The sequence below is a fragment of the Falco peregrinus genome, chromosome 1, assembly GCF_023634155.1.
Source record: "Falco peregrinus isolate bFalPer1 chromosome 1, bFalPer1.pri, whole genome shotgun sequence".
Taxonomy (NCBI): Eukaryota; Metazoa; Chordata; class Aves; order Falconiformes; family Falconidae; genus Falco; species Falco peregrinus.
This window is the reverse complement of record NC_073721.1, coordinates 15188417-15212658: the sequence shown is the minus strand read 5'-3', so window position 1 is coordinate 15212658 and position 24242 is coordinate 15188417. Positions and strand designations below refer to the sequence as shown.

The 24242-nt window shown below is 41.4% G+C and overlaps 1 protein-coding gene across 1 annotated transcript in view; it reads right to left on the bottom strand.

Moving 5' to 3' along the window:
• BICC1 (BicC family RNA binding protein 1) overlaps window positions 1-23240 on the bottom strand; it is a 109966-nt gene extending 86726 nt beyond the window's left edge. Inside the window, exon 1 of the mRNA XM_055819322.1 lies at window positions 22835-23240. Coding sequence (XP_055675297.1) covers window positions 22835-23036 — 202 coding nt within the window. The 5' untranslated portion in view covers window positions 23037-23240. The remainder of the gene's footprint in view (window positions 1-22834) is intronic.
• Window positions 23241-24242: the final 1002 nt, after the last annotated feature.

The following is a 24242-nucleotide window of genomic DNA, read 5'->3' as shown; positions in this document are numbered from 1 at the left end:
GTCAAAAACCCCAAAGCTCTTTTTAAATTAAGTACAGTCATGCTGGAAGTGCATCACACCAAGACTACATGTGGATGGTGGAAAACTGATGAGAAGTTTTAACTCCCCCATTCACCTTAAAGCACTGATCTAGGCTGTAAGCCATCTTCACATGGGGACTCCTCCCAGATTTAGGCTGATCTCAAGATGACAAAAAATTATTCACGGATGCAGATTTTAGAGTACCTGAACACACAGGAATATATGAACAAGCTACGGGAACAAAGATTTATCACCAACTTTATCACTCAAACATCAAACCCTATATGTATATTTGGGCTACACTTTCATTTATTCTGGCTATATAGGAGATGTATGGAAATACAAAGCTTCCCCCACCTCCCTCTTAACAGATGGGTCTTTAGAAAGCCAGATCTATTAACTGTAAGATTCGTTGTGATTTCCACCTCCTAGAGGCAAGGTCCTGCCATAGGGTAGCTGAAATGCTCCAGAGAGACTGCAAAGTCCGGCAACACCTTTGAACTGCTACACTTGCAAGATGTGAAAAAGCTTCATTTGCACTTTACAATATTCAGGAAGTAATCCTGCTGAGGAATGAAACCTCTAATAGGTTTGAGCAGGCAAAAGCAAAATTGCGTAACTGCTATGGCTATCAGACTAATTCTAAATAAACATCTCTTAAATGTATGCATAACAAGATGTGAAAGCCAGCCTTTGTGGATTGGTGAACCTTTTACTCAAACTATATTAAACTGAGGAATTTAAGAAACAGTCAGGAAGTAGAGAGTTGTTTTGAATTTACATTGCCTACACAAACAGGCCCAAAATACATTACTCGAATCCTAAGATTCCTGTCTTTTTACAGGCAAGCAAATTATTGCCTACAGTGTATGATCTCAAAGACTAGTATCTAGCTCGCTGCTAGCTAATTTGTATTTTTATGGACACAAAGCTATTTCTAAAACTGTTGTTTACAAGAAATATGTAAGCCAGAGAAATTCTACAAAACTCGATTTACACAACCTTGTGATACAGCACAGGAAATACTTAAGCTAAATTAATGACCGCAAGTAAACAAGAAAGCATTGTTTTGTGGTTAGACGACTGTAATTCTAAGTTACACAACTCATTTATCTAGTAACCTTGAGTATTTCTGAAAGTTCCTCTTTTCCACTGTTAAGACTCAAAAAGTCCTGCTTAAAAGAGCTGATACAATACCAAATCCCTTTAAGTTCATGCAAAACAAACTGGAAGGAAACTTGTAAACTTAAAGGATACAAAGTGTCAAGTGTGGGGAAGTGAAAAATTAAAACAAAGAATGTGCGATTTCTGCCAAAATCTAGAAAAACAAACGATAACAAATAAGGAACTAATATTTGGCCTACTTCTGCCTCCAGTTCCTGTGTGGGAGCTTTAGCTCAAGAAATACTATATTTCTGCAAACAAAAACAGTATTAAGTAGCAAGATGTTAGTGCAGCTGATTTAATGTAATGCTGTTTCAGAAATATTTTCTTTACCATTTCTGTAAGTATTATTCAACTCGGAACCTTTCACTGAAAGTTTATGTGAATACTTCTTTTTCTTCTGTGTTACATTAACTAGTAACTCCTTTTCCAGTGTTTACACAGTAAAGTAACTTGTACACAGGAAAAATAAGTTAATCAAAACCTATTCTGTAGCAGAAAATTTTAATACATCATAATGAACATTCGTAACTGACCTTGAACATGACTTAGTGTTTCAAATTACCATTTTTAAGTGTCTGCTGATCAGTGCAAGGCACATCTCACAATGAACGATGAAATGATGGTAAACATGGTAGCAAGCATTTAGCATATCCCAACATGACATTTACCAGCATAAACAATGCCCTTAATGTCTCCATTTACGTTTGCTTTTGTATTCATATTAAGTACTAAAGCAAAAAGCTTAGAGTCTCAAGTACCATGGTAAGTGCCTCAGGCAGCATACCACCCTACTCCTCCAAAAAAATATGCAATGACATCCTGCAATACAGTGCATAATAACTGATAAACCTTATAGCTCTTTCAAATCAGAGATTTTAAGTATTGGGGTGACAAATACAAGAATCATAATTCTTTATCACTAAATGCAGAATGACATTATCACCTGTCAGTATAAAGCAATGTAAACATTGTGTAATATCTCTCTCAACATGTACTTGCAAAACATCCCTGTTTTTATAAATACTGATCATGTGTTTCATGCCTGCATAATGCTTTTGCCAAAACACTCACTTTGTAAGTGAAGTGAAAGTCTCACTCATTTGGAAGGAATGCCAGCTAACCAATGAGAAAAATAAAGTCTAATTTGAAACCTTGTTATTTGTCCTGTTACCTACCAACGTGCGTTTGTTGGAGTAGCCATAACTGAAATATATTAACACACATATCCAGATCTAACTGTGGAAGCTCAGCTGACAAAGTACAAAAGCCTTACTTTCTGAAGATATGTTTTATAACCAAGGAGCATAATGTCACTCTGAGGACTTGACAGTGAATAAAACCAAAACCAAGGCCAGTTGTTGGACAAAAAATCCTAGCAAAGTATTATCCAATAATATGTAAAGATTAGATTGCTATGGCAGCAGACAACAGTAGACTTAAATACAGAAAAATATGCCTTTATTTTACAGGTAGATAAGCATTAACAGGCCAAAACACAACTAGCCTAAAACATCGACTTAAATATCAAATAAGCCTGGCAAAAGGAAACACATTAGCCAAATGTCTTTCTAAAAGCAGCACAACAAACAGCCATCATCAGGGAACACTAAAAGGGACTGGTTTTGAGAGTAATTTTAGCCAGGAATGATAGAGATACCGTAACATGAGAAAAAGGACTCCTTTATTCATAGAGCCATGTTCCCTCCTGAGAAGTACCTGTGTTTGATTTATACAGTGTAAAACACAAGTGAGCATAACATATGAATTATTTTCAATTAATCAAATAAATAATTTTGAATTCTCAATCGTATCTGTATTTGATATGTGGGAAAACAGGAACACTGTGTGAATGCATAGTTTCCAATTCAACAACAGTTTTGTTCTAAACAGCTAGGGTCTTTGAACTGCAAACCTTCCTGAAGAAATGCAGTCCACTTGACAGCAAAGTAAAGTAGCTCAAAGTCCACATTCCCTGACATAAACGTGTACTGGGGTCACGTTTCTGTGAAGGAGACAAGTTACGCATCGATAAAAACCCAAAAGTCTATACGCTTGTTTGCAATAGCCATCAGTAGTATCTTCAGCCAAAAAAGGAATGATAGTAGCACTTGAGGTTTGGTTTATCTTTAATTCTGTTGAACAGAGTACTCAGTTTTGCTGGGAAGTAAAAATACAATGGCATCTTTGCTCTTTGACAACCAGGGGTTCTCAGTTTTGTTATTTTGGTGAACAATGATGACTACCACCACCACCACCCAGAGTACAGATTGGTCAATACTCCTTATGTGCTCATATTTGGCTTACTGTCTCCTCTAAACACTAGCTACCTGATTTTACAAAAAAAATTAAAAAAAAAGCAACAATGCCTTGCTCTAGTTCCTAATCAGATCCAATTAATAAATACTGAGAAAATTTGCTTTAGGTTTTCATTCTTGACCAAAGCCTGTATTAAGAGAGTATTAAAATAAAGTTATAATCAATGAATAGCAGGAACATAAAAACCCCATTAAAAATTATAAAGTTTACTTAAAAGGTAGACACACTGCAACAGTCTCTCTTTCTAATGACTATTTCAAGCCACATGATTTTTCAACACTAAATTGCAATGCATTCAGGCAAGTATCACAATCACAAAAAAAAAAATCTGAAATTTAAGTCCTCCATTACTTCCCTTAGGCTTTATCAAGCCCTCTTGATAGAGGTAGTCTTTCACATGATGTTGGGTGAGCTTTACACTACTGGGAAGTTCTGCAAGTCAACTTCAGCTTCAAATGCTGCTGCTTTAATATAAGAAAAAAACCAACCCTCCACTGGCTACCCTCTTAAATTATGCATTCTCAATATATTGAGCCCTTCACCTCTATTTCAGCCCACTTATTCACACACAGTGACTCAGGACAGAAGAAAAAAAAAAAAAAAACAACACACACAGGTCAGTATTCTCACAGGTTTGCATAAACTACACAAAGACTGAAGTAACACTGAAGAATGCCACTAAGTCATCCAGGAGAAAAAAAAAACCCCGAAACCAAAACCAAACAAAAACCAGGGGTGTGCCACCAGCTGAAAATGTGAAATTCAAGGATACATATCTCGCCTAAAATTACTAACTCTACAATTTTTTTTTTCTTCTTAAGACAGGAAGGAGAGGATAGAACATGGATCCCTTGCATCAGAAAACGCTTACTACTAAGGAACAGAAAAATTAAACAAGAAATCACAGTCATTACTCTTCACCACCCAAAGCAAGGACACAAAGCTCTGCGGCAAAAAAATAAGTTGTCCACAAAAGATTCCTAACATTCCTCTTCCATTACAATAATACAGACTTCAAGATGTTCCACAACATGAACTATAGCTTCGTGCAGTGCAAACCAGCTAACAGAAAAAGTACTTTCTTCGTGCAGTTAAAGTCAATTAGCTTTAAAACTAAGCAGAAAGAGAAAAATTGAGGACTTGCTGGCCTAGCTCCTCTGTTGAGTGTTTGGAAAGTTCATGTTTCATGAGCCTTTAAGCAGAGGTAAACAGTATCTCAAGGTTTGCAGAAGACTGTACCTGAAGAAAGTTAGTAATACTGGAGTTTTCTTGTAAATGTATCATACTGGAAACTTCCACTTCCAGACAAAAGGTATTTGCATAAGAACTAGCTCTTGAAATCTTAAAGGAGCCCTCATTCAGTAATTTTGTAACACTAAGGCATTGAGAAAGGGTAAGGACGAGTCACCAGGGAGAACTCTAGCAGCAGAGCAGATGCTCAGCTCTGCTGTCACACAGCAGATGCAACGGACACCAGAGAAAACGAGCATTTTAAGTTCAGAAAAATCCTCCCTCAACTGAAAATGTCCACTAAGAGTAAGAAGTGTACAACTACAATATGCCTACTCCAGAAAAATGGCAAACACAGCTCTACTCACACATGATAAGTATCAAGCAAAGCCTCCTACTATCGACTTTATTAACTGGATCTTCCTAGACTTGCAATTAATCTGTAGGAATTTTCCCAGTTTCTCAGCAAAGACTGGGTGATTTTGTATCAAGTCTATTTTTACAGTTAAAAAACCCAAATTAAGTCTGCATACTCACAGAAATGCAAACCCAAGATTCAGAATAGCATTCCTAATACTGAAATCCAGGTATTCTAAGAAAAAAAAAACCTTATAAAAAATATGAAATACACACACTTATTTGGCCACATTCTAAAGATAACACCATCAGTACTACTGATTTTTCAGCTCAAGGTACTACAAAAGTATAACCATCAACTCCATGCAATAGCACAAGTACGGCACATCAGATGTGGCTCCAATCTTTGTGCTTCATACAGTTCCACTAGATCAGAAAAATAATTTCTTCTACTGCCTGTTTTTAAACATCTTCCTTAATGATGTTTTTACCAGTGCTACTTCAACTATTTCAGTTGTCCCTTTAAACCAGAATTTGGCTATTTGGTGGTGGTTGGTTGTTTTTTTGGCACACTGCTGAATTCTAATTCTATGCATGGCCTCATTGTTTTAAGTTGTATTGAGACTAGTAGATTGTTCTGCAAGGACGAGCATGTAAAAGAACAATTTATGAATTCACATAGACACAGCAAAACTGTCTTGACATAGAGGGAATAACATTGCAATGACCAGAATGAAAGTCAAAAAAGCTCACAAGGTTCTCTGTCTCTGCACATCTCAATCTTCCATTTAGAAAAAAAATATAATAATAATAAAAAAAAAGATCTCTAGAATTAACAGAGGTGAAACTTTGGATGGTCTACTCCATTTCTAGAGTTCATAAACCATTATTATTAAGGCTGCCAAAAAAAAGTAACACTTCCTGTTTGCATTTTTTTCTTTTATTTTGATTTTGGTTGAATTCAGGTTTCCTGTTATAGCTCAACTGTCTTTAACCATAAAATACTTTTCAGCTCTGTAAGTTGCTACCCTGAAATCATGAGACAGCTTGGCTACTATAAACCCACAACCTTAGCAAAACCAGTTTGCAGAAACAGACATGAATTTTTCTGTAACTTGCTGAAAAATAATCACCAAATTTAAGGTGTCGAACAAATATTTTGTTTTAGAAAAAAACCCACATGGGCTTCTGTTGCCTAAACTGTCACAGTGAAATGCTTACCAGCTCTGTGTCTGCATGAGCCCAATTGGTCACAGATTAGAGAGGTTCCTCCAGAAGAGAAAACTCTTCTTACATTGCTAGAGAAGTAGCATCAGGGAGCTAGTACAAATCCCTAATGTGTTCAGTGTGGATGCTCAGTTAGCTGCCAACCTGCACGTCACAGTAATTAACCAGATCCTGCCAGAAAGTCAGGTAATGGTCTGTATTTGAGCAAAAGCAACTGGCGACATACTAGTTTGGACCTGTGGTCCATCTGGGGCAGTAACTGCCGTTTACAGAAGAAGATACCAGTCATTAGAGCACATTGAAAGAATCTGAATTAAAAGTTACAAAATAACCCCTAGAAAAGTGTCTTCCTCCTAACAAGCCTCTTCATCTCTTCTTCTGTCCTCAAAAAAAGCCTAAGTACTATCCCTTTAAATTCAATAAAGTTTAAATAATGAACTACTTAAAAAAAAATGCCTCTGCATTTCTGAACCTGAACTAAAGAGATACAGCCCAAGACCACAATGTTTGAGAAGACTATATTGCTTGGAAATTACAAGAGACCACAATGAAAGATATTTTTTTTTTATTCTGTAATTAGAAGGGAGTATAACATTGTAACATTTGCTGTTGCTAAACTCCTTTGCAGGATATAAAATTACTTAGACATTGTTCAGAATGCATTCTTATTCCTTTGATTATTAAAATAATGTAAGAAAGTATAAATTATAAGATGTTAAGTACTAAGGACTCTAAAGTGTTTCAGAATAAGAACCTCTAAGTTTACCATTACCATCACACTATCAGCTAAAATTGACCTACCTTAAATACGTGTATTCCCTAAATTACCTTGCAAATTATTTAAAAATATTAAGATGATCAGTAAAACAGCACCACCTTACAAAGTGAATACTCACCTATAGCATACAAAGCTATGATCTTTAAATCTCTAGCACTATCTAGATGATTACAAAATTTATTTTATGGTTGTTGCCTTTCTCTTTAGAGTAGAATGATGCAAACCAATGATGACTGATGCATAACCAGCAGTTCTACATCATGGTTCTCCTGTTTAAATCTTTCAATATGGAAGTCCATGTGCACTGAGGCATCTGAATTTGCTTTACTGCTGCGAGCAGAAAATGCACTAGTCCCAACTGTCTTACCACTGCCTCCATTCCAGTAAAAGCAGATCTGATCAGCTGGAGCAGCTCTCTTCCGACATATGCACTAGATCACCCTAACTCAACGCATCCCATGGAAAGAAGACAAGCCTGGGTGGGTAAGTAGGAAAGTATTTACACCAAAGCCTACACTGAAATATAGGTGTTCACCAAAGCTGCACTCCCTCTGAAAGGGCAGGCTGGAGCAGGGGAAGAAAGCTGAACGCTGAACGTTCATTTGGCAGCCCGGTGAGCTCCCAGCTCCCTGTGCCTGCCCTCAGCCTGCACTTCACTAGCATGAAGTAGCAACAGCCCCGCGTCTGTGCGCCAGCTGCGAAAATGCCGAATGTGCTCCGATTGATCTCAATTCATCACACTACTGGAAGAAGGCAGAACAAAGCCGGTGAGTGGTTTCTCCTCCTCTCCTCTCATAAAACAATACAAACAGAGAGAGAGGAAGAGAAGCTGAACAGAAGCGCCAAGAGCAGATCCTCTCGGAACAGCATGTCTGGCTGCCGCACGACGTACAGGGAGCTCTCTCCTGTGCGCATCCAAAGCTACTGGACTTTTATAATCCTCTTAGTCACGTCTCTATTTGCCTCTCGGGTCCCAAGACTTCCCACTACAAAAATATTTCCTATGTGTCTGAAAAACTTGGCATTTACACTCTTCTACTGAAACTCCAGTCTGGCTAACCTGCATGGGCAGCTATGTAAATCTTTCCTTTAACTCTGCCACTCGCTTCTCCCACGCTTTACTCTGTCAAGCGGCATGCTCCCACTAGACTCAAGCCAGTGCTCTGCTTGGAGAATGAACACTCCTTTAACTTGTGCAATGTAGAAAGAAGGTAGCAGGAAAGAGAGACACCAAAAGCAACCTAAGTCAGTGGGGAGCTGCAGCATGAAGCTGACAGCACGTAACCCTTTAACACATATTAATTTAAAACCAGTCTCAAACTCTCTGCTGGCTATTTAAGCTGGAGTAGAAAGCAGTGCCAACACAAAATCTGTAGTGATACAGGAGACCCACCCAATTAAAAGATTCTTACAAATATGCATTTGATATCCTTAAGGGGAAAAAAGTACTACATTTAATATTTTATATTCTATTTGCTATGAATTATATTCTTAATTCAAAACACTAACAATTTAAAAATAACTTAGATACAATTGATCTGTAATCAAAGTTTGCATCTTTCAGGTGGTAAATCACCTAAAATTATACTTAACATCCAACAGAATACAATCTTCCAGCACTCACTTCTCCCAAACTTTTACAGGAACACAGAATATGAAGTTTTGTAAACGATTAAATATAAACAAAACTTTAAAATAAGCTGATCCTACTTTTTTCATGGCATAAACGATTCCTTGTGTTTCAAACACTGGAATGACTTTTTTATTTCTGCCAAATCTCTGAACAATCTAAAGATGTCACTGAAGACCACTTAGAGTAAAAAACCTGACTGCTGCTAAGCAACCCAGAAAACACTCTTACATGTTCAATTGTTTAGTGCATTAAAAAATTTCACACATATTGAGAATCCATGTACTCTGGACTCTAGTGACAGTAATGTCTTCCACACAGAGGAAGAAAAGAAAATTCTGCAGGATATGTTCGTATTTCAAGAAGAAATTGCTTATAAAGGACGAAAGAATTGATCAAATTTATTCGCTGTTTCTGCACATGGAATAGATTAGAAACAGATTCTCCCTTATCCGCTATTTTACACACACTCCAGAAGTAAATTTACTAAGGAAAACCAGCACTTATGGTTTTTTTACTAAAAAAAAAAAAGTGCACCAAGATTCCTTTTCACTATATAAAATAGTATTTTAAAAAAATGTATTCCATATCCAGACTCCTTAAATCAATGCTATTTTAACTGCTCTAAGTGCATATAAACAAAGGACATTTAATATTTCACCATTCCATAGAACTTCTCACCCATGGCTGCACATTCACAAAAAGTAAGACCAAGCCTTATATTCTTTGAAGTAGATCACAGTGAAATTAAGTATTTCAATATTACAGGAAGAACAACACGCATATCTAGCCTTCATCTGAATTACACAAAATTCATATACACATTTGTTACTTTAATATATGTATCACACAGAGATACCATTTTAAACACAGATTTTTTTTTTCCCCCTCCATCAAGCAATTAACTTTACACTGTGCTACAAAAGCCACGATGAGTGAAATGTTCTGCATAGGAGCTACTTTACAACAGAGCTTCTGGTTTAATTATTCTGCAAACAGTTCACTGAATCCCTGTTTATATTCCCTCAAGCAATTCAATCATCTTACTATAAAGGTCATGGGGAATATATTCAGAAGACATCAATCTGCTAAAGCTTTTTTGAACATAAACATGCTTCATGGCATCACTTAATTGACCTAATATTTATTTTGGAATTATGTATTTCATTTTTTACATTTCTCAAGATGCTTAGTCTTAAGTTACTGATCTCGTATATTCAACTGCCATAAATTTATTGCAGGCACAGTCTGAACAGAACAGAGCCAATAAAAATAGATATAATCTAAGCCTTCCATTCACATAAAGTTATTGGCAATAGGGAAAAAGGCAAATTTAAAGGTTAGTTAAACCACTAATTCACAGTGGCAATACAAATTCCTAAAGCTAGACTTTACTTAAAATTGAAGAGTATCACCCACCTGTAAGTCGAATTTTAAAATATTTTTCTAAACAAAAAAGGAAGTGGTGAAAATATTTTAAACTCCAGAATATCTGGTAACCTCACTATGAAACTTCAGAATATTCAATACAATTACAAATTTTAAAACTTGCTATATAAAGTTACTAATAGCACCAGCAGATCAAAGAGACTGATTGTGTTATGCATATACTGGATTTAAGAGGAAGTCATACATTCTCAAAAGGACTGAAATGACACTTTTTAAAAACAGGATAAATCATTAGTATTACCAATTTATACCTCCAAGTATCTTAATAACATTGTTTCTTTCAGGACAGACGTACTTGGCTTAATGCCAGTTTTCAGATGTGTTTATACTATAAACTGCTTAGCTGAACTTCATTAAAAAAATACTGCAAGTTTTCTTCATGAGGAAATATAACATAATTCCTTTCCAAGAATGCCCCTGATCTGGCCTGTTCCATAAGCAGCAAAATGGCATTTTGGTTTTGTTCTGCTAGTCATCTCATTGCTAGTTTGAGCAATGAATCTAGTTTTTACAGATACGTCGTACCAAGTAAGTAGAAAAATATCCCAGTCCAACCTTTTTTTAATATCCACACTCAAATTATATATTTTACTTGAATGATCTAGAACGAAGTTTCATTTTTTCTTTGGCAGTAATTCCTATTTATAATTTTGGATTTCAAAAGCTCTATAATATTTTAGCAACTAGAGCAAAAACAACCTGTTGTGTGGTAACTGACAAATAGGAGTTATCTTTGCAAGTTAAAAAGCTTTAGAGAAGGACTGAAAGACCTAAAAAAAATTTGCCTTCCCATAGCTTCTCAAATAAAACATTGGGCAGACACACACATACACACACACAAAAAAAAAAATAAGAAAAACCTTTCCCTGGGACATAGGGGGAAAAAGTACCTATAAAAGCCACTGTATGACAAAGAAATTTTCTTCAGCATCTACATGCTGCAAGGCTCAATAACCATATGAGCACAAAGATTGCTGCTTATTTGTTTCCTCGAAAAAAATTCTTACAGACCTAATTTATATCACATAGTTTTAGCAGAAATTGGAACCAAGATTCCGCAAAGCCTCCCAAGGCCCGGCCTGCACAGAAGTTAAGCAAGTGGAAAATGGACAGCTCATAGTTCACTTGCATCTACACATTCCCAATGGGCAAAAAGCCGAAAAAGGAATGGGGCATCACTATTTTTTTAAATTTGTATTTTAGAAAAAGATTCACCACACAACTTCATCAAGGTTTTTTTCCCCCCTACACAAGGAGTATTTTCCACAAGGTTTACTGCAATCCTTACACACCAGGCAAGTACTGGAACTGCAAGGGAACAGAGGATTTGAGGCTGCATTGCAGCTGGTACCACACTGACCAGCTTCCTACCACTGGGAAAAGACTCAACAGTCAGTCAGACTGGGCAAAGAAGAGCAATTTAATCAAGCTCTTAGGGCAGATCAGTGGAGGATACTGCTCCTAGTCCAGTAACATTTCTATCAGGCTGCATTTGTACCTCCCTAGAGATGGTGTAACAGCTAAAACATTTAACTACATATACACATATAGTTCACAACTGGTAAGTGATACCTATCAAAAAATCTTCAGCTAATCGCAGATTGTGTGTGTCCTGGCAAGTGACCACAGTAATAGTCCTTAGCCTCTAATAAAATGGGTCAAAATCTGACCTTTAAAGTTTTAGAGAATATCCACCTGGGCAGATTTAAAAAAAAACCCAAGCATAAAAAAATATAGCTTTATTCCACAGCATTTATAAAACTTTTGATCTCAAGATTCCAAATTCAAAAGCCACAGCTGCTGGCAGCTGGCCATTTGGGAGGTAGTCAGAATAACTGGAAATCTCGTGCCTTTTAAATGCAATGTCTATTGTTGTCTGTCTTTCTCTTCACCAGTGATACATTTCTAAACATTTTAAAAAAAAACCTTCACCCTTGAAAAAAAAGAAACTAAAGAACAAATTATCTCCTATTTGTTCTCTCCTATGTACAAAAAAGAGACTTCCAGGAAGGCTATGTTGAGCAACAAGTTTTTCTGTAGCTTACACAGCAGAATCCAAGTGATAGAGATAACACAACTGTGCTCCAATCTAAGCTGCATTAGGAAGTTCTGTTTTCACAACTTGCTAGCATGCCACCAGTAAGAACATAAAGCTCAGCAGGACATAATGTAAGCCATTGCATGTAGTCCATGAACTACACCACTTGAACCAGTGAGGCGACTCCAACCCACAGCCAGCTCCCACTGCTTGGCCACCGAACCTCCAGTTGGTTTATCCAGTTCCTGTAAGTGAATCCTGTTGCCTCAGCTTAAGCTCAAGCAGTTAAGAAGCACACACAAGCTAACTTAATCTTTGTCTGAAAATAATTTTAAAAGCTGTTGGAAGGCAGCAAAGCAGCAGCGCTCAGTGCATTGCTACAAGAGACCTGCGTCCCAATTCACCCAGCCAGGCTGCAGGTCCCCTTCCAGCCAGGGACCCTCCAGTCATGCTGCCACAGGCCAGAGCATCCCTGGCAAGACTGTGATCTGCAGCCAAACTCAGCGCCCATACACCCCCCATGTGGGCAGGATCAGGCTACAGGAAAGTGTCTACGTAGACCTGCCCTGGCAGCCACCCCCTGTCCCAGCTGCCATCCTCCCGGAGGCTGCGGGGGCTTAGGTACCAGCACCCTCCCCAGGCACAGGTTGCAGCTGAGCCTGTATTAGCCATACCCAGCCCTTGCATACAACAGACCTAGGGTATGTACTTAACTACCGTGCGCACGCACACTGCTGCCAGCCACACAGCGGGGTCACCACACCTCATCTCACATACTGAACCTGTGACTGCATCATTCAGGTTGGTGCAAATCAAACACACTGGGCACCGCTACTTGTTCTCAGTTCTGCTTACTTAAAGCCTGGCTACACCAACACCTACCACAGACCACCCAAAAAACTATCATTTTTTTGTCAATAAATAAAAATCTAAGGAAATAAGACAGGAGGATACAGTATTGGCACAAGAGAAGATCAAAATAAAGAAGGATCAGAATAAAAATAAGAAGTGTGCATAAGGAGGAAGAGGTAAGATGCCCCAACATTCTGATCTTCACTATTCATTGTGAAACAACAGTTCGCAGGCAGAGGCCAGTGGTCAACAACTGGCCTGTGAAACAGCATCATATACATGGATTTTTTGGGGAAACACTCTCAAATGGTAAACACTGACTTGCAACATAATTACCTTGTATTTAGGAGACACCATGAATTAAAGCGGTGTCTAACAAACAGCAGTAACCACAACAAACAAATAGAATAAGATTAAAAATTTAAGAAGTATTAGTGATTTTCTACCTGTTCAAGAGAACCACAGCTTCAAAACGCCAACACCAACCTAAGTAACTTTTGACTGCTCCATCAGTATTTTAAGTTTCACTGACATGACACTAAAAAGCACCAATACCCAAGCATAAGAAACACAAAATTTTAAAAAAAGAAGTCCTACTAGGATTTTTAAAGGTGGGATGTACAGACCATTTTTTCCACAGCAGATGTTTCTCGCTGTCCTGGGGAAGGCAAATTGACCCCTATACTCAGTCACAATTTTATCAGCTCTGAAGTAAAGGCTGCAAAGTACCATTTTTAATACTGTTATTTGATAAAGCATTTATTTAAAAACATGTATTTATAGTCTTATTCAATACATAACACTAATAAATATTAACCTCTAACATGACTGTCAAATATTAGATTTAGTATTGTAGCTCAACAATTGAAAATGTGAAATCAATGTTCAGCTTTGTAGTTAAGAATCTTTTGATTCCTTTGCTTTCCGAAATTCACTATCTCACTTCAGCACTGAACACTGAAACACTAACCAAAATCCCCAGATTTTACGGTTTGTTTCCTTTTCAGATAAAGGAGAAAAGTCATAAAATGAAATTTTGCCTCTTGTTCTGTCATTAGGCACCACTGAGAAGAGTCTGGCTCCATCTGCTTATACCCCAACACAATTACACAAAATTAGTAAGGTCTTCCCTGTGACTTATCAAGATCAAAGATAAACAGTCCCAGATGTCTCAGTCCCTCCTCCTATGTCAGATACTCCAGTCCCCCAACAGCTTTGTGACCCTTTGCCAGGCTTGTTCCAGCACACCCATGTCTTCCTTGTACTGGCAAACACAGGTCTGGACACAGGACTCCTGTTGTGTCTCCCCAGGGCTGAGTAGCAAAGAAGGAAGGACCACCCTCAACCCACTGGTAACATTCTTTCCGATGCAGCCCAGAATGCTGTTGGGCTTTTTTGTCACAACACTACACTGCAGGCTTGCTTATGATCAGCTTGCCCATCGAGACCTCCAGGTCCTTTTCTGGGACACTGCCCTCCAGCCTGTCACGCCCAAACCTGTGATAGTATATGGGGTAATTCCTCCCCTGGTGCAGAAACTCACATTTACTTTTGTTGACTTTCATGACATTCTGGCCAGCCCATTTTTCCAGTCTGTCGAGGTCCCTCTAAATAGCTGCCCTCCATCTTCACATCCCTGACCAGTTTTTCCTTGCTTGCAAGTACAAGGTCCAGCAGAGAACTTCCTGTTGTCACCTCCCTGACCACCTACATTTGGAACTTGTCATGAATGCACTCCAGAAGCCTGCCACGTTGCTTGTGCCCTGCTGTGCAGCTCCTCCAGCAGAGAATAGCATGGTTAAAGTCCTCCATGGGGATGGAGGCTTGCAAACATGAGGCTTCTGCAAGTCATCTCAAGGCCTCAGATGATGGACTGAGCAGACATGCTTATCACCCCCCAGGTTCGGTCTATCCAGTAATCATGACCCACTCTCAACTGGCTCATCACCTGCTCCAAGGCAGAGCTCCATGCAAGCCCACCACTCTCTCACATAAAAGGGCAACACCTTCTCCTCGGCATCCAAGCCTGTCCATCCTAAAGACCCTGTATCCAGTCACTGAAAGACTCCAGTCCCAAGAGCTATTCCCACCACACCTCTCCAACCTCAATGAGACCATAGCTCTGCAACTGCATGCAGACCTCCAGTCCCATTTGTCCAACATCCGTGCTGCCTGCATTAGCATCAGGCATTTCAGTGAGATATGTGCTTCATGTGGATTTCCCAGAGAAAGCATGATGACTTCTCCAAGTGTCCTGCAGGCACGTGCCTGTTGCGTGCCTTTCTGATTTCTGTGCCTTGGTCTCTACTGCACTAGAGCTACAGAGCCAGGATAATGACTAGGACAAACCAGTGTTGCTACATACCCATCAACCTCTTTTCAGGAAATCTGGTTTGCAGCAGAAAAGTTAAACACAGTTATGCTACTAGGCAAATGACTTACCCATTCAGACACCTAGCATAATCTCTGTTCTGTATTTGTTTTCAACCCCCAATCTATCACACCCACCTTTTTTTGCATAGACATCAAGAGTTTTTCCCCCCAGTATCCAAAACCTACACTTTTACATTAAATGAGAGAACCTGTTGAATACCCAGATTCCTTAGACTCCATTAGCTGGAGAGCAGCAGCAGAGATACAGCCTTGTGTTTTCCGTGAGGATCACAGCGACTCCAATAGCTCCACACATACAGTGACCTGGCAGAGGCTTGCTATCACTCATGAGCGTTCCTTCACATCAATGAACCTTTAACAGGAAATAATTTTTTTTGAAAGTTATGTACTCCTATTCCAGTAAAGAGGATATCACTGTAGACATCTTCACATAAATCAGCTATAAAAGTCATCGAAACATGAAGAGTTACATTGCCCATGCAATACAATCATACTGATCCGAACCAGAGACAAGAAAGCCTAGGCCTAAACAAAAATAGATACTGAACAAAAGCTGCAGATATGTTTCAAGGAAGGCTTTTAGTTGCTTAAGTCATTTTTTTTTAAATTACCACCAATTAACAGGTAGCAACTTAAAGAATAAATCCTTAAATCAAGTACTCATTCCTTCAGCTACAAAAAGTACACACAAAATGAGTTATCTGAACTCCAATTCACATGTAGTCATATTAGTTTTTACGCTTAAAGCCACTGAGTCTTCACAGTAAGGGATATCACTGTAAAAAAAAATTAAAAAGCTATTCATTCTTCAACACAGAGGGCTGAAATTAAAAAAAAACTAGCATGTTTCATTGTTTGACAGGCATAAAGCCAAGAGCCTGAAATAAGTACTCAAAATAGGACGTATTTTCCAATGGAGGTAAAGATTACAATATAACCAAGAGGAATGTGCAAGCCAGCAATACTTAACTTAGCAGTTCATGCCAAACCATGATAGTCCGTTGTACTACTTAAAAAACACTGAAACTTGAGAAAGTGGTATTATTACAATTGTTAACAGTGGAATGCAAGACCATTTTTAAACTAAAAGTCACACAAATTCATTTAATATATTTATTTTTGTAGAAATAGACTATTCAGCACTTTAGGGAATTGAAAACCTGAAAAAGAACTTTTTTTTTCTTTTTTTTTTTTCTACTATTTGCAAGTTAAATACCAAATGTATATGCTATTAGAAAGGCTCCAGTTTCCACAACTATGTCCTTGCCCAGGTTATGCTGATACATTGCAAGGAACAACAACAACAAAAAAACCAAAATAAAAAACCACCAACAGAAATCTCAATTCAGAAAAAAAAACCACCACACTTTCTTCCTCTAGGAAGCTGTTTAGGACCTACTAAAATAAAGAATTGAGAAGATACTTCAGTAAGAATCTGGTCAAAGAAAGACATACTTCACATCTCTTAAAGTTCCAACAGGGACACAGGGAACTTTAAACAGCAGTATAAATCAAGAGCACTAAGTATTCTTAACTTCAGTTGCAAGAAAGGTAAATTATTCAAAGGATCACACAACATTTAGTTTAATTATACAGATTCCTGCCACCATCACACTCTCAAAAAAAAAAAGTAAAATTCCAGAAGAGAATTAGTAATTCCTGCTTAGCCATTTAAACATAAAAAACCCCAACATAAATTTAACATGGAGTTTGCTATCACCACACAGAAACCATCAGTCAGGACCATTCCATTTAAATTATGATTGCCTATTAAGCAGCTAACTCACTGAAAATCTTTCAATTCATGTTTTCAGGGGCTAGTCTTTAACAAAACTATAGTTCATAGCAATGTCGCAGCAGAGGCCCAGGTTCCCTAGAACATCTGAACATCTCCATCTTCTTTAATATATTCAAATACAAGCATTTTTCTTCCCCTCAAACTCTGCTTGTCACACTTACCAATTTATTCTCTGTAGTTAAAACTACTAGAAGTCTAAGAAAAGTAGAAAAGTATTAAAAGTACTTTCCCACATAGTTATGCATTAAGTAGGGAAAATATACATGTTTAAATACAGTGAGTTTCACCTGATGGATCAGCAAACAAAATAAATTGGTTATCATCCAAGCATCAGAACTAGGCACTGCACAAGTACAGTCCTAGGATCAGGCAATGGCTTCAAAAGGTGACCTCCACGCAAAGGAATTAACAAATTTCAGTAGATTTACACTAAACTTTGACCTAGATTAGATTGTGGAAAAAATTGTCTCTAACTACTTAGGTCACTTCGCTCTAAGAAAAGCATGGCTTCTTCTGGTGAAAGACTACTAGTTGAGCATTTTCCTAACTCCCCATGACATGCAAAGAGCACCAAAGCAGAGGGACCAGGACAGGGAAGAGTTCACCTGCTGCGATGGCAGGAGGGAGAGCCACACAAAGGCACTCAAATGAGCTGCTTGTACTGACTTCATACTAAATTTCAGTTGCAGTACTATTATCCTTACTGGCTGAAAAAATAATAAATGATCCTTTATTATTTTTAGAAATCAGGTCTACATTACATAAATTAAGATTGACATGCCTCCTATAATTCTGACCTACCCCAGTTAGCGATTATTTTTAGTTACTAATGACAGTCAGTACTAGATCAGCACAGAGTACTACTATTCTCCAAGATTCCTACTCAGTATCAACACAACCTTCACTGTAAGATGAGGTCAACAGCAAACAGCGTGCTCATGGTGATGAGTACTCTTCGGAGTTTCCTGGGTATGTAGGTCTGTGCTTTTCTTAATGTGTTTGTTTATCAATAGTCAAGCAAATGCTGAATTTTCATGAGAAAATACCAAACCACAACACAACACCCCCTCCACACATTACCCACAAAGTTTCAGATCCCATAGTTAAAATGATCCCAAAGAGTCCTCAAACTGGAAGATGTGTAAAACCAACCAAATAAGAACAGAGACAACAGGCAAGCTGTTGTTTTTTTAAAGAAAGAGCCATATAGAATATGGTGCACACACCACTGCTGCCGTTAGATTCTTACTAAAAAACAGCATGAATTTGCTTTTTTACCAAAATACTGTTGTGTGACATTATAAAGTTATTATAAAGTTATGAAGTGTTTAAACATGTGTTGTACATATATCCCATCAAAACCCCCAATGTACGTTTAAAAGCATGACATAGAAAAAAGCTTATTTGAAATGCAAGCCTGGTATAACGCTTTGTAGCCAAGAATAAGACATACATGCAAGAGAAAAAGTTGCCTTTTTTGTTTCTTTGGTTGGTTTGTTTTCTTCTTTTAAGTTCATGGGCTATTTGTCTAATTCTATTGATTGCTGTGACATTATCTGTTAATTATACTTTTTTGACAGCTTTTCTAAGTTTAGTGGTTTGCATTTTTAAATAATATTCAGCTGCTATGGTAACAGGCAGTCAAACATGCACTAAGTCATTCATTCCACAGTATTAAGTCACCTGAGCATACACCAGAATTTTGTGCAGAGTAGCTATAATTAATAGGGCTACTATGAAATATCATCTTCTGTTGCTGCTGAAAAGAATAGCTCATCCATTCTAATCAAACTTGCTTCCTGGGGGGGGAAAAAAAGCTTATTCTCAAGATATTTGTTTACCAATAAACTCTGATGAAGACATGCACCATAAGATATCTCAGGCTTTATGGTGGAATGTAAGCTTTGTTTCTGGAACATTATTCCATTCATCTATGAGCAAGTAATAAAGGAGTCATACAAAGGAGTTGGACATAACAAGAAAAAACTATTCTTATGTTTAGGATTTTTACCACAGCATTTTGCATTTTCTGATATTCCAAACATAAGAGCTCTTAGAGAAGCTCCCTCTACCTTTCATTTCACATACTTATCTTAAGGCTATTCAGAACCACACTCCGAAACACCAAAAATATTAAACCAATTATTTCAAAGTTGGGGGGTGGGGGGTGGGGGGGGATGTACCAGAAGCACCCTCAAATCTATCAAGATTTTCTGATACCTCAGTTAACATTTGGTTTCTGCTTCAAATACAACTGGTAGCAAATTAGCCACCTGAACATTTCTGAAAGAGCTACCCGGTATCTCACTACAGCACTTACTCCAGTTGTGGATTTTATATCTGACAACTGTATCCCAGTTGTGCCCAGGAGCTATACAGTCTGCTATGCCCAGGTGAGTCTCACCGAAGCCTGCGTTGCCCCTCAAGAAACTATCCACGCAATATTAAGTGCGGGAAAGATGAAAACAGCCATGGCAGAAACAGAAAATTCAGCAACGCAATCACCAAATGTGACAGAAGGACCAAGAAAAACACTGAGCTTCTTCATACTCTTTCTAGCCCTGATTGTTTTTTACATTTCATCATTAATACAGTAAACAACAGATGTTAACTAGCAAAAAAATAAGGGATTCCACAAGCAAAAATGAGAACATTTCCTGACAGGTTTCTTCAACAGATGCGGTTTCAAGCTTGGCTTTAAAGATGACTGAACTAAAGATGACATATTCCCACTTTCCCATAAAATAAGAAAGCTATCGTGAACAGTGGAAGAAATCACAAGTTTTTAAAGTCATTTTAAGACCTTTCACAAGCATAAACATGCTGTCTAGCTGCTGGTAAAAGCAAAAGAGCTTTTAAGCATTTAATACGAACAAAAAGCTGTACTTACACCAGCCCGAGTTAAAAAAAAAAAAAGAAAAAAAAAAAAAAATCCAGCTAACTTTTGGAAATCAGAAATCTGGTCATCACCACTTAAGACTACAGAGGTGTTTCCCCTCCACGATGCAATTTCTGCATATTTTAAGATCTTCCAGTGAAGGATCTGGTATTAGAAACTGTATGAATCATGACCCTATGAACTGCCTAAAAAAAGTTAGTTTCTGGAGATGGCACACTGCTTCCTTTCCATTGTTCCTTTCCTTCTAGGGGGAGTAAAAGTTTCCACTCCCAACAGATGGCCACAAAAAAAAAAAAAAGGGGGGGGGGGGGGGGGGGGAGATGGGGAAGTTGTTAAAACAAATTCAACTTTGGCTTGTAATTAGCAGTATGATTGACACTGAATTTCTGGGTGCCAGTTACAGATCTGGCTTCACGATGCTCTTTGTGACACCCTGACAGAGCTATTTGGTGCCTGAGGTATTCTACAAGGAAAGAACAAGTAAAGCCTATCTTGTAGGAATTCAAGAGGCAAGATAAAAACTTGTAAAGTACGTAAAAGAAACTGAATGAAAGTGACAATGTTTAACAAAAAGTTCAGTTTTCTGACAGAAAGAGCTATTATGTGTGCCTCACACTTCCCAATAAGCAGTTTTTCATTACCAATAATCCAAAAAAATTATGTTTTCACGCAAAATCGATTATTGACAAGTCCAACACACCCTTTTTGTGAAGAAAAGTACATCTGATGCAAAAACTCTTCAAACCATCACCTAAACCATGTGTATTCTAGACCAGGCATACAACAACTTCTCATCAAAAAGGCGGCAGCACTCTGTTTGCATTTACTCACTGTACTCTATCAACCACAACTTTTTACTACACTCTTATGATAGGAAGAAAAAAAAATAAATGGAACAAACAAAAAACCTCTCACATTTTGACACTGGCTACTACTGGATGACACAACCTATACAGTATATGGATTCTGCTTAGGAGCGTCTTTTACCTTCACATGCTTACTACCTCAGGCAGTAGAAGGAAGGACTGTGTGTGGGATGAGATAATGGAAATTTATTTTGCTACTAGAGGAAAATGTTAAGGCTATCTTCAATCTTCTCAGTACTTTAACTTTTGACCCTTCTTCCTGTAACTTCATACGCAAGAACACTTTTTTCTTTTCAATATCCATGGGGGTTTTTTGGTTTTAAGACACCTTCGATGAGCAAATCTTTATTAATAGTTGTTGCCGCTTATGAGACTTCTGTATCTCAGAATTCCTTTCTCTTTACTGCATTACATAATGAGATTTTTCTACTAGTGCTAAAGTATTAACTGATTAAAGATTAACTCACCCCCAGGAGAGAGAATCTCAATTAAAAAAATTCCAATCATTGTAGTCACCAAGTCAAACCGCAGCTCTTCGGGGACCAACCCCACTCACCAGCTCCCGTTCCCCTGCTCGCTCCCGCAGCCTGCCATGGCTGGCAGAGGCAGGTGCCCTGCAGGGCAGGGTCAGGCAACCAGCACCCCCGGCTCCCAGCAAGTCAATGAAATGCCTTCCAGGTGACACGCCACACCAACAACAGTGAAATATTTATCAGGGGTTTGTTTTGAAAACGTACATGAAATACACCGTGTTAAGTGTAACATGAAGTGTTTACAAAACAGTAGTCCCCGAGGAAGGAGGACCTTCCTGAAACTAACTTTATCTTTCCTTGTTGATCCAAACACAGCCTGAGATTTGACAACACAAGTCCTGAAACTGACCTCCGTTCTCATGGGCTCTTCAGCAGCAGAAAACACCCTAGGGGCAGCACCCCACTCAGCAACAGCCCCAGCCGGCTCCCGTCTATTTATCTGCTCTTCAGCAACAACAGCAACTGCTACTCCTATATATTTTGTCAGAAGCTGCCTACGTAACTTCCACGGAGAGTCAGATAATTCAAAACATATTGGGACAAAATATGTAGTCTCAAGGAAAGGGGGGGGGGGGGGAGAAGAAGAAAGCAGAGCCAAAGGCTGAGCAAGTCTCAGGGCAGCGGCTGCCGGTGTCAGCTCTCCCGCAGCCAGCCCCGCTCCTCCGGCCGGGACGCCCAGCTCCAGAGGCTCCCTGCCCGGTACGCCGCGGCCCCGGCTGTTCCTCGAAAGCCGAGAGCCTCAGCCGCCCTGCCAGAGCGGGGATATTATGCTTTTAAAGAGGGATTTCTGAGGCACCTTGACCTTCAAAGCCGCAGCCTGGCTGCGCGCTGGCTGCCGCTGCGAGACGAGCCCTGGCGGGGCTGGGCACCGGCACCACCCGCCACGCCGGGGCCGGACCGGCTCCAAGCGACGTCTGACGCCTCGGGGGTGCCCTGTCACACGCCCCCGGCCGCCACGCGCGGCTCCGCTGCGGGGAGAGGGAAACACGCAGCCTCCCCCCCTACCCCGCCCCGAGCAGCGCCGGCCCGGGAGGCCACGGCAGCGCCCGGCAGCCCGGGACCGGCCCGCGGGGCTCCCACCCACCCAGGGCCGCGGCCAGCGCCCGGCCGGCCAGCGGCCACCCCTCTGCGGCGCCGGAGGGGCTGACAGGCGGCTCCCCGGCCCGCCGGGGAAGGGGAGAGGCAAGGCACGGCGGGCCGGGGACCCGGCCCCTTCCCCTCCCGGGCCGCCACCGCCCCGCGCCCCCCGGGGACCGCCGCCGCCGCTCCCCGCCCTCACCTTGGAGCATGGCCTCCAGTTTCTTCCTGTCCACCCGGAATCGCTCTTCACCCCACTCGGGGCTGTGCAGGGGCCGCGGCGGACCGGCCGAGTCCTCCTCGGAGCCGGGCACGGGGGAGTCGGTGCTGCGCTCGCTGTTGGAGCCCGGGTCGGAGAGCGGCTGCTGCAGGTACCCGCTCAGCGGGTCGCACTGAGCCGCCATGCCGCTGCCGGGCGGCCCCCGCCGCCGCTCCGAGCCCCACTCGGCCGCCTCCCCGCGGGACGCTATCTGCCCCCACAGCCGCCCCCCCGGCTCATCCCAGCCGCCGCCTGCCAGAGTCCCGGCCCCGGCGCCGCCGCCTGCGCCCGCCTCTGCCTCCGGCTCCCCGCCGAGTGTGCGCGTCCCCGGGCCGGCGGCGGCGTCCACGGCTCGGCGGCGCCCCCAGCCCGCCCGCAGCCCGCACAGCATCTCCGCCTCCATTGGGCCGCCGCCGGCCCGCCGGGGAGGGGCCGGGGATATCCCCGGCCGCGGCCCGGGAGGAGGGGGCACGGCGCGGCGCGGCGGGAGGAGAGAGGGGAGGGGGAGGGGGAGGGGAGATGCCGCCCACAAACGCACCGCCTCCGCCTCAGGGCCGGCCCCGGCCGGGTCCCTGTCAGCGGGGCTCAGGGGCAGCCGCCGCCGCCCAGCCCGGCCCGGCGGGCGCTCCCCGCTCGGGGCAGGCCCCGCCGTGAGGTGAGCGGTGCCCGCGGCGGGGCGGGGGGCGCCGGGCTGCCCGCGGCCCCCTCGGCTTCCCGCCTCCGCTGCCTGAGGGAGGGTCGGTAGCGATCGTGGGGTTCCGGGGAACACGCGACGTGCGGGGTGGCGGCTCTGGAGAACGGGCCCTAAAAATCGTTCCCGCCTAAAAAGCGCCCCCCACACACACAGACCCCGCGGAACCCGCCTGCGTGCGCGGCAGGGACAGGCAAGGCAAAGTTTTGCCCGTGTGCTGGAGGCGCCGTTGGCTCGGCGTGGGGACAGACCGCCTCGTGGCCACGGGGCCCTGCTGTTCGGTACGAAGCCTCCGCCAGGCCACGCGCTCCGCTGGCACCGCCGCGGGAAAGCGGGATACGCGTCCCTCGGCTCCCGGCGTAACGGCCCCAACCCGCACCCGGCATCCCGCAACCCGCACCCGGCATCCCGCAACCCGCACCCGGCATCCCAGCGCGGGAGTTTCACGACGGCGCAATTCCTGTCGCTTCACAAACAGATCTAAGACCAAAAGCACCCGCCCGTGCAGGAGAAGCATCGGCAGGAGCAGCCACGCTCACAGCGATGCCGTTGCGCTGCTTCTGCAGTCGGACCCACTGCCCCATGCGTGGCTGCCCAGGCCAGGTAGGCGAGGGGTGCACGCCCCTTTCTGGGTCTGCCAGCTTGTTTCTTCTTTGGAAA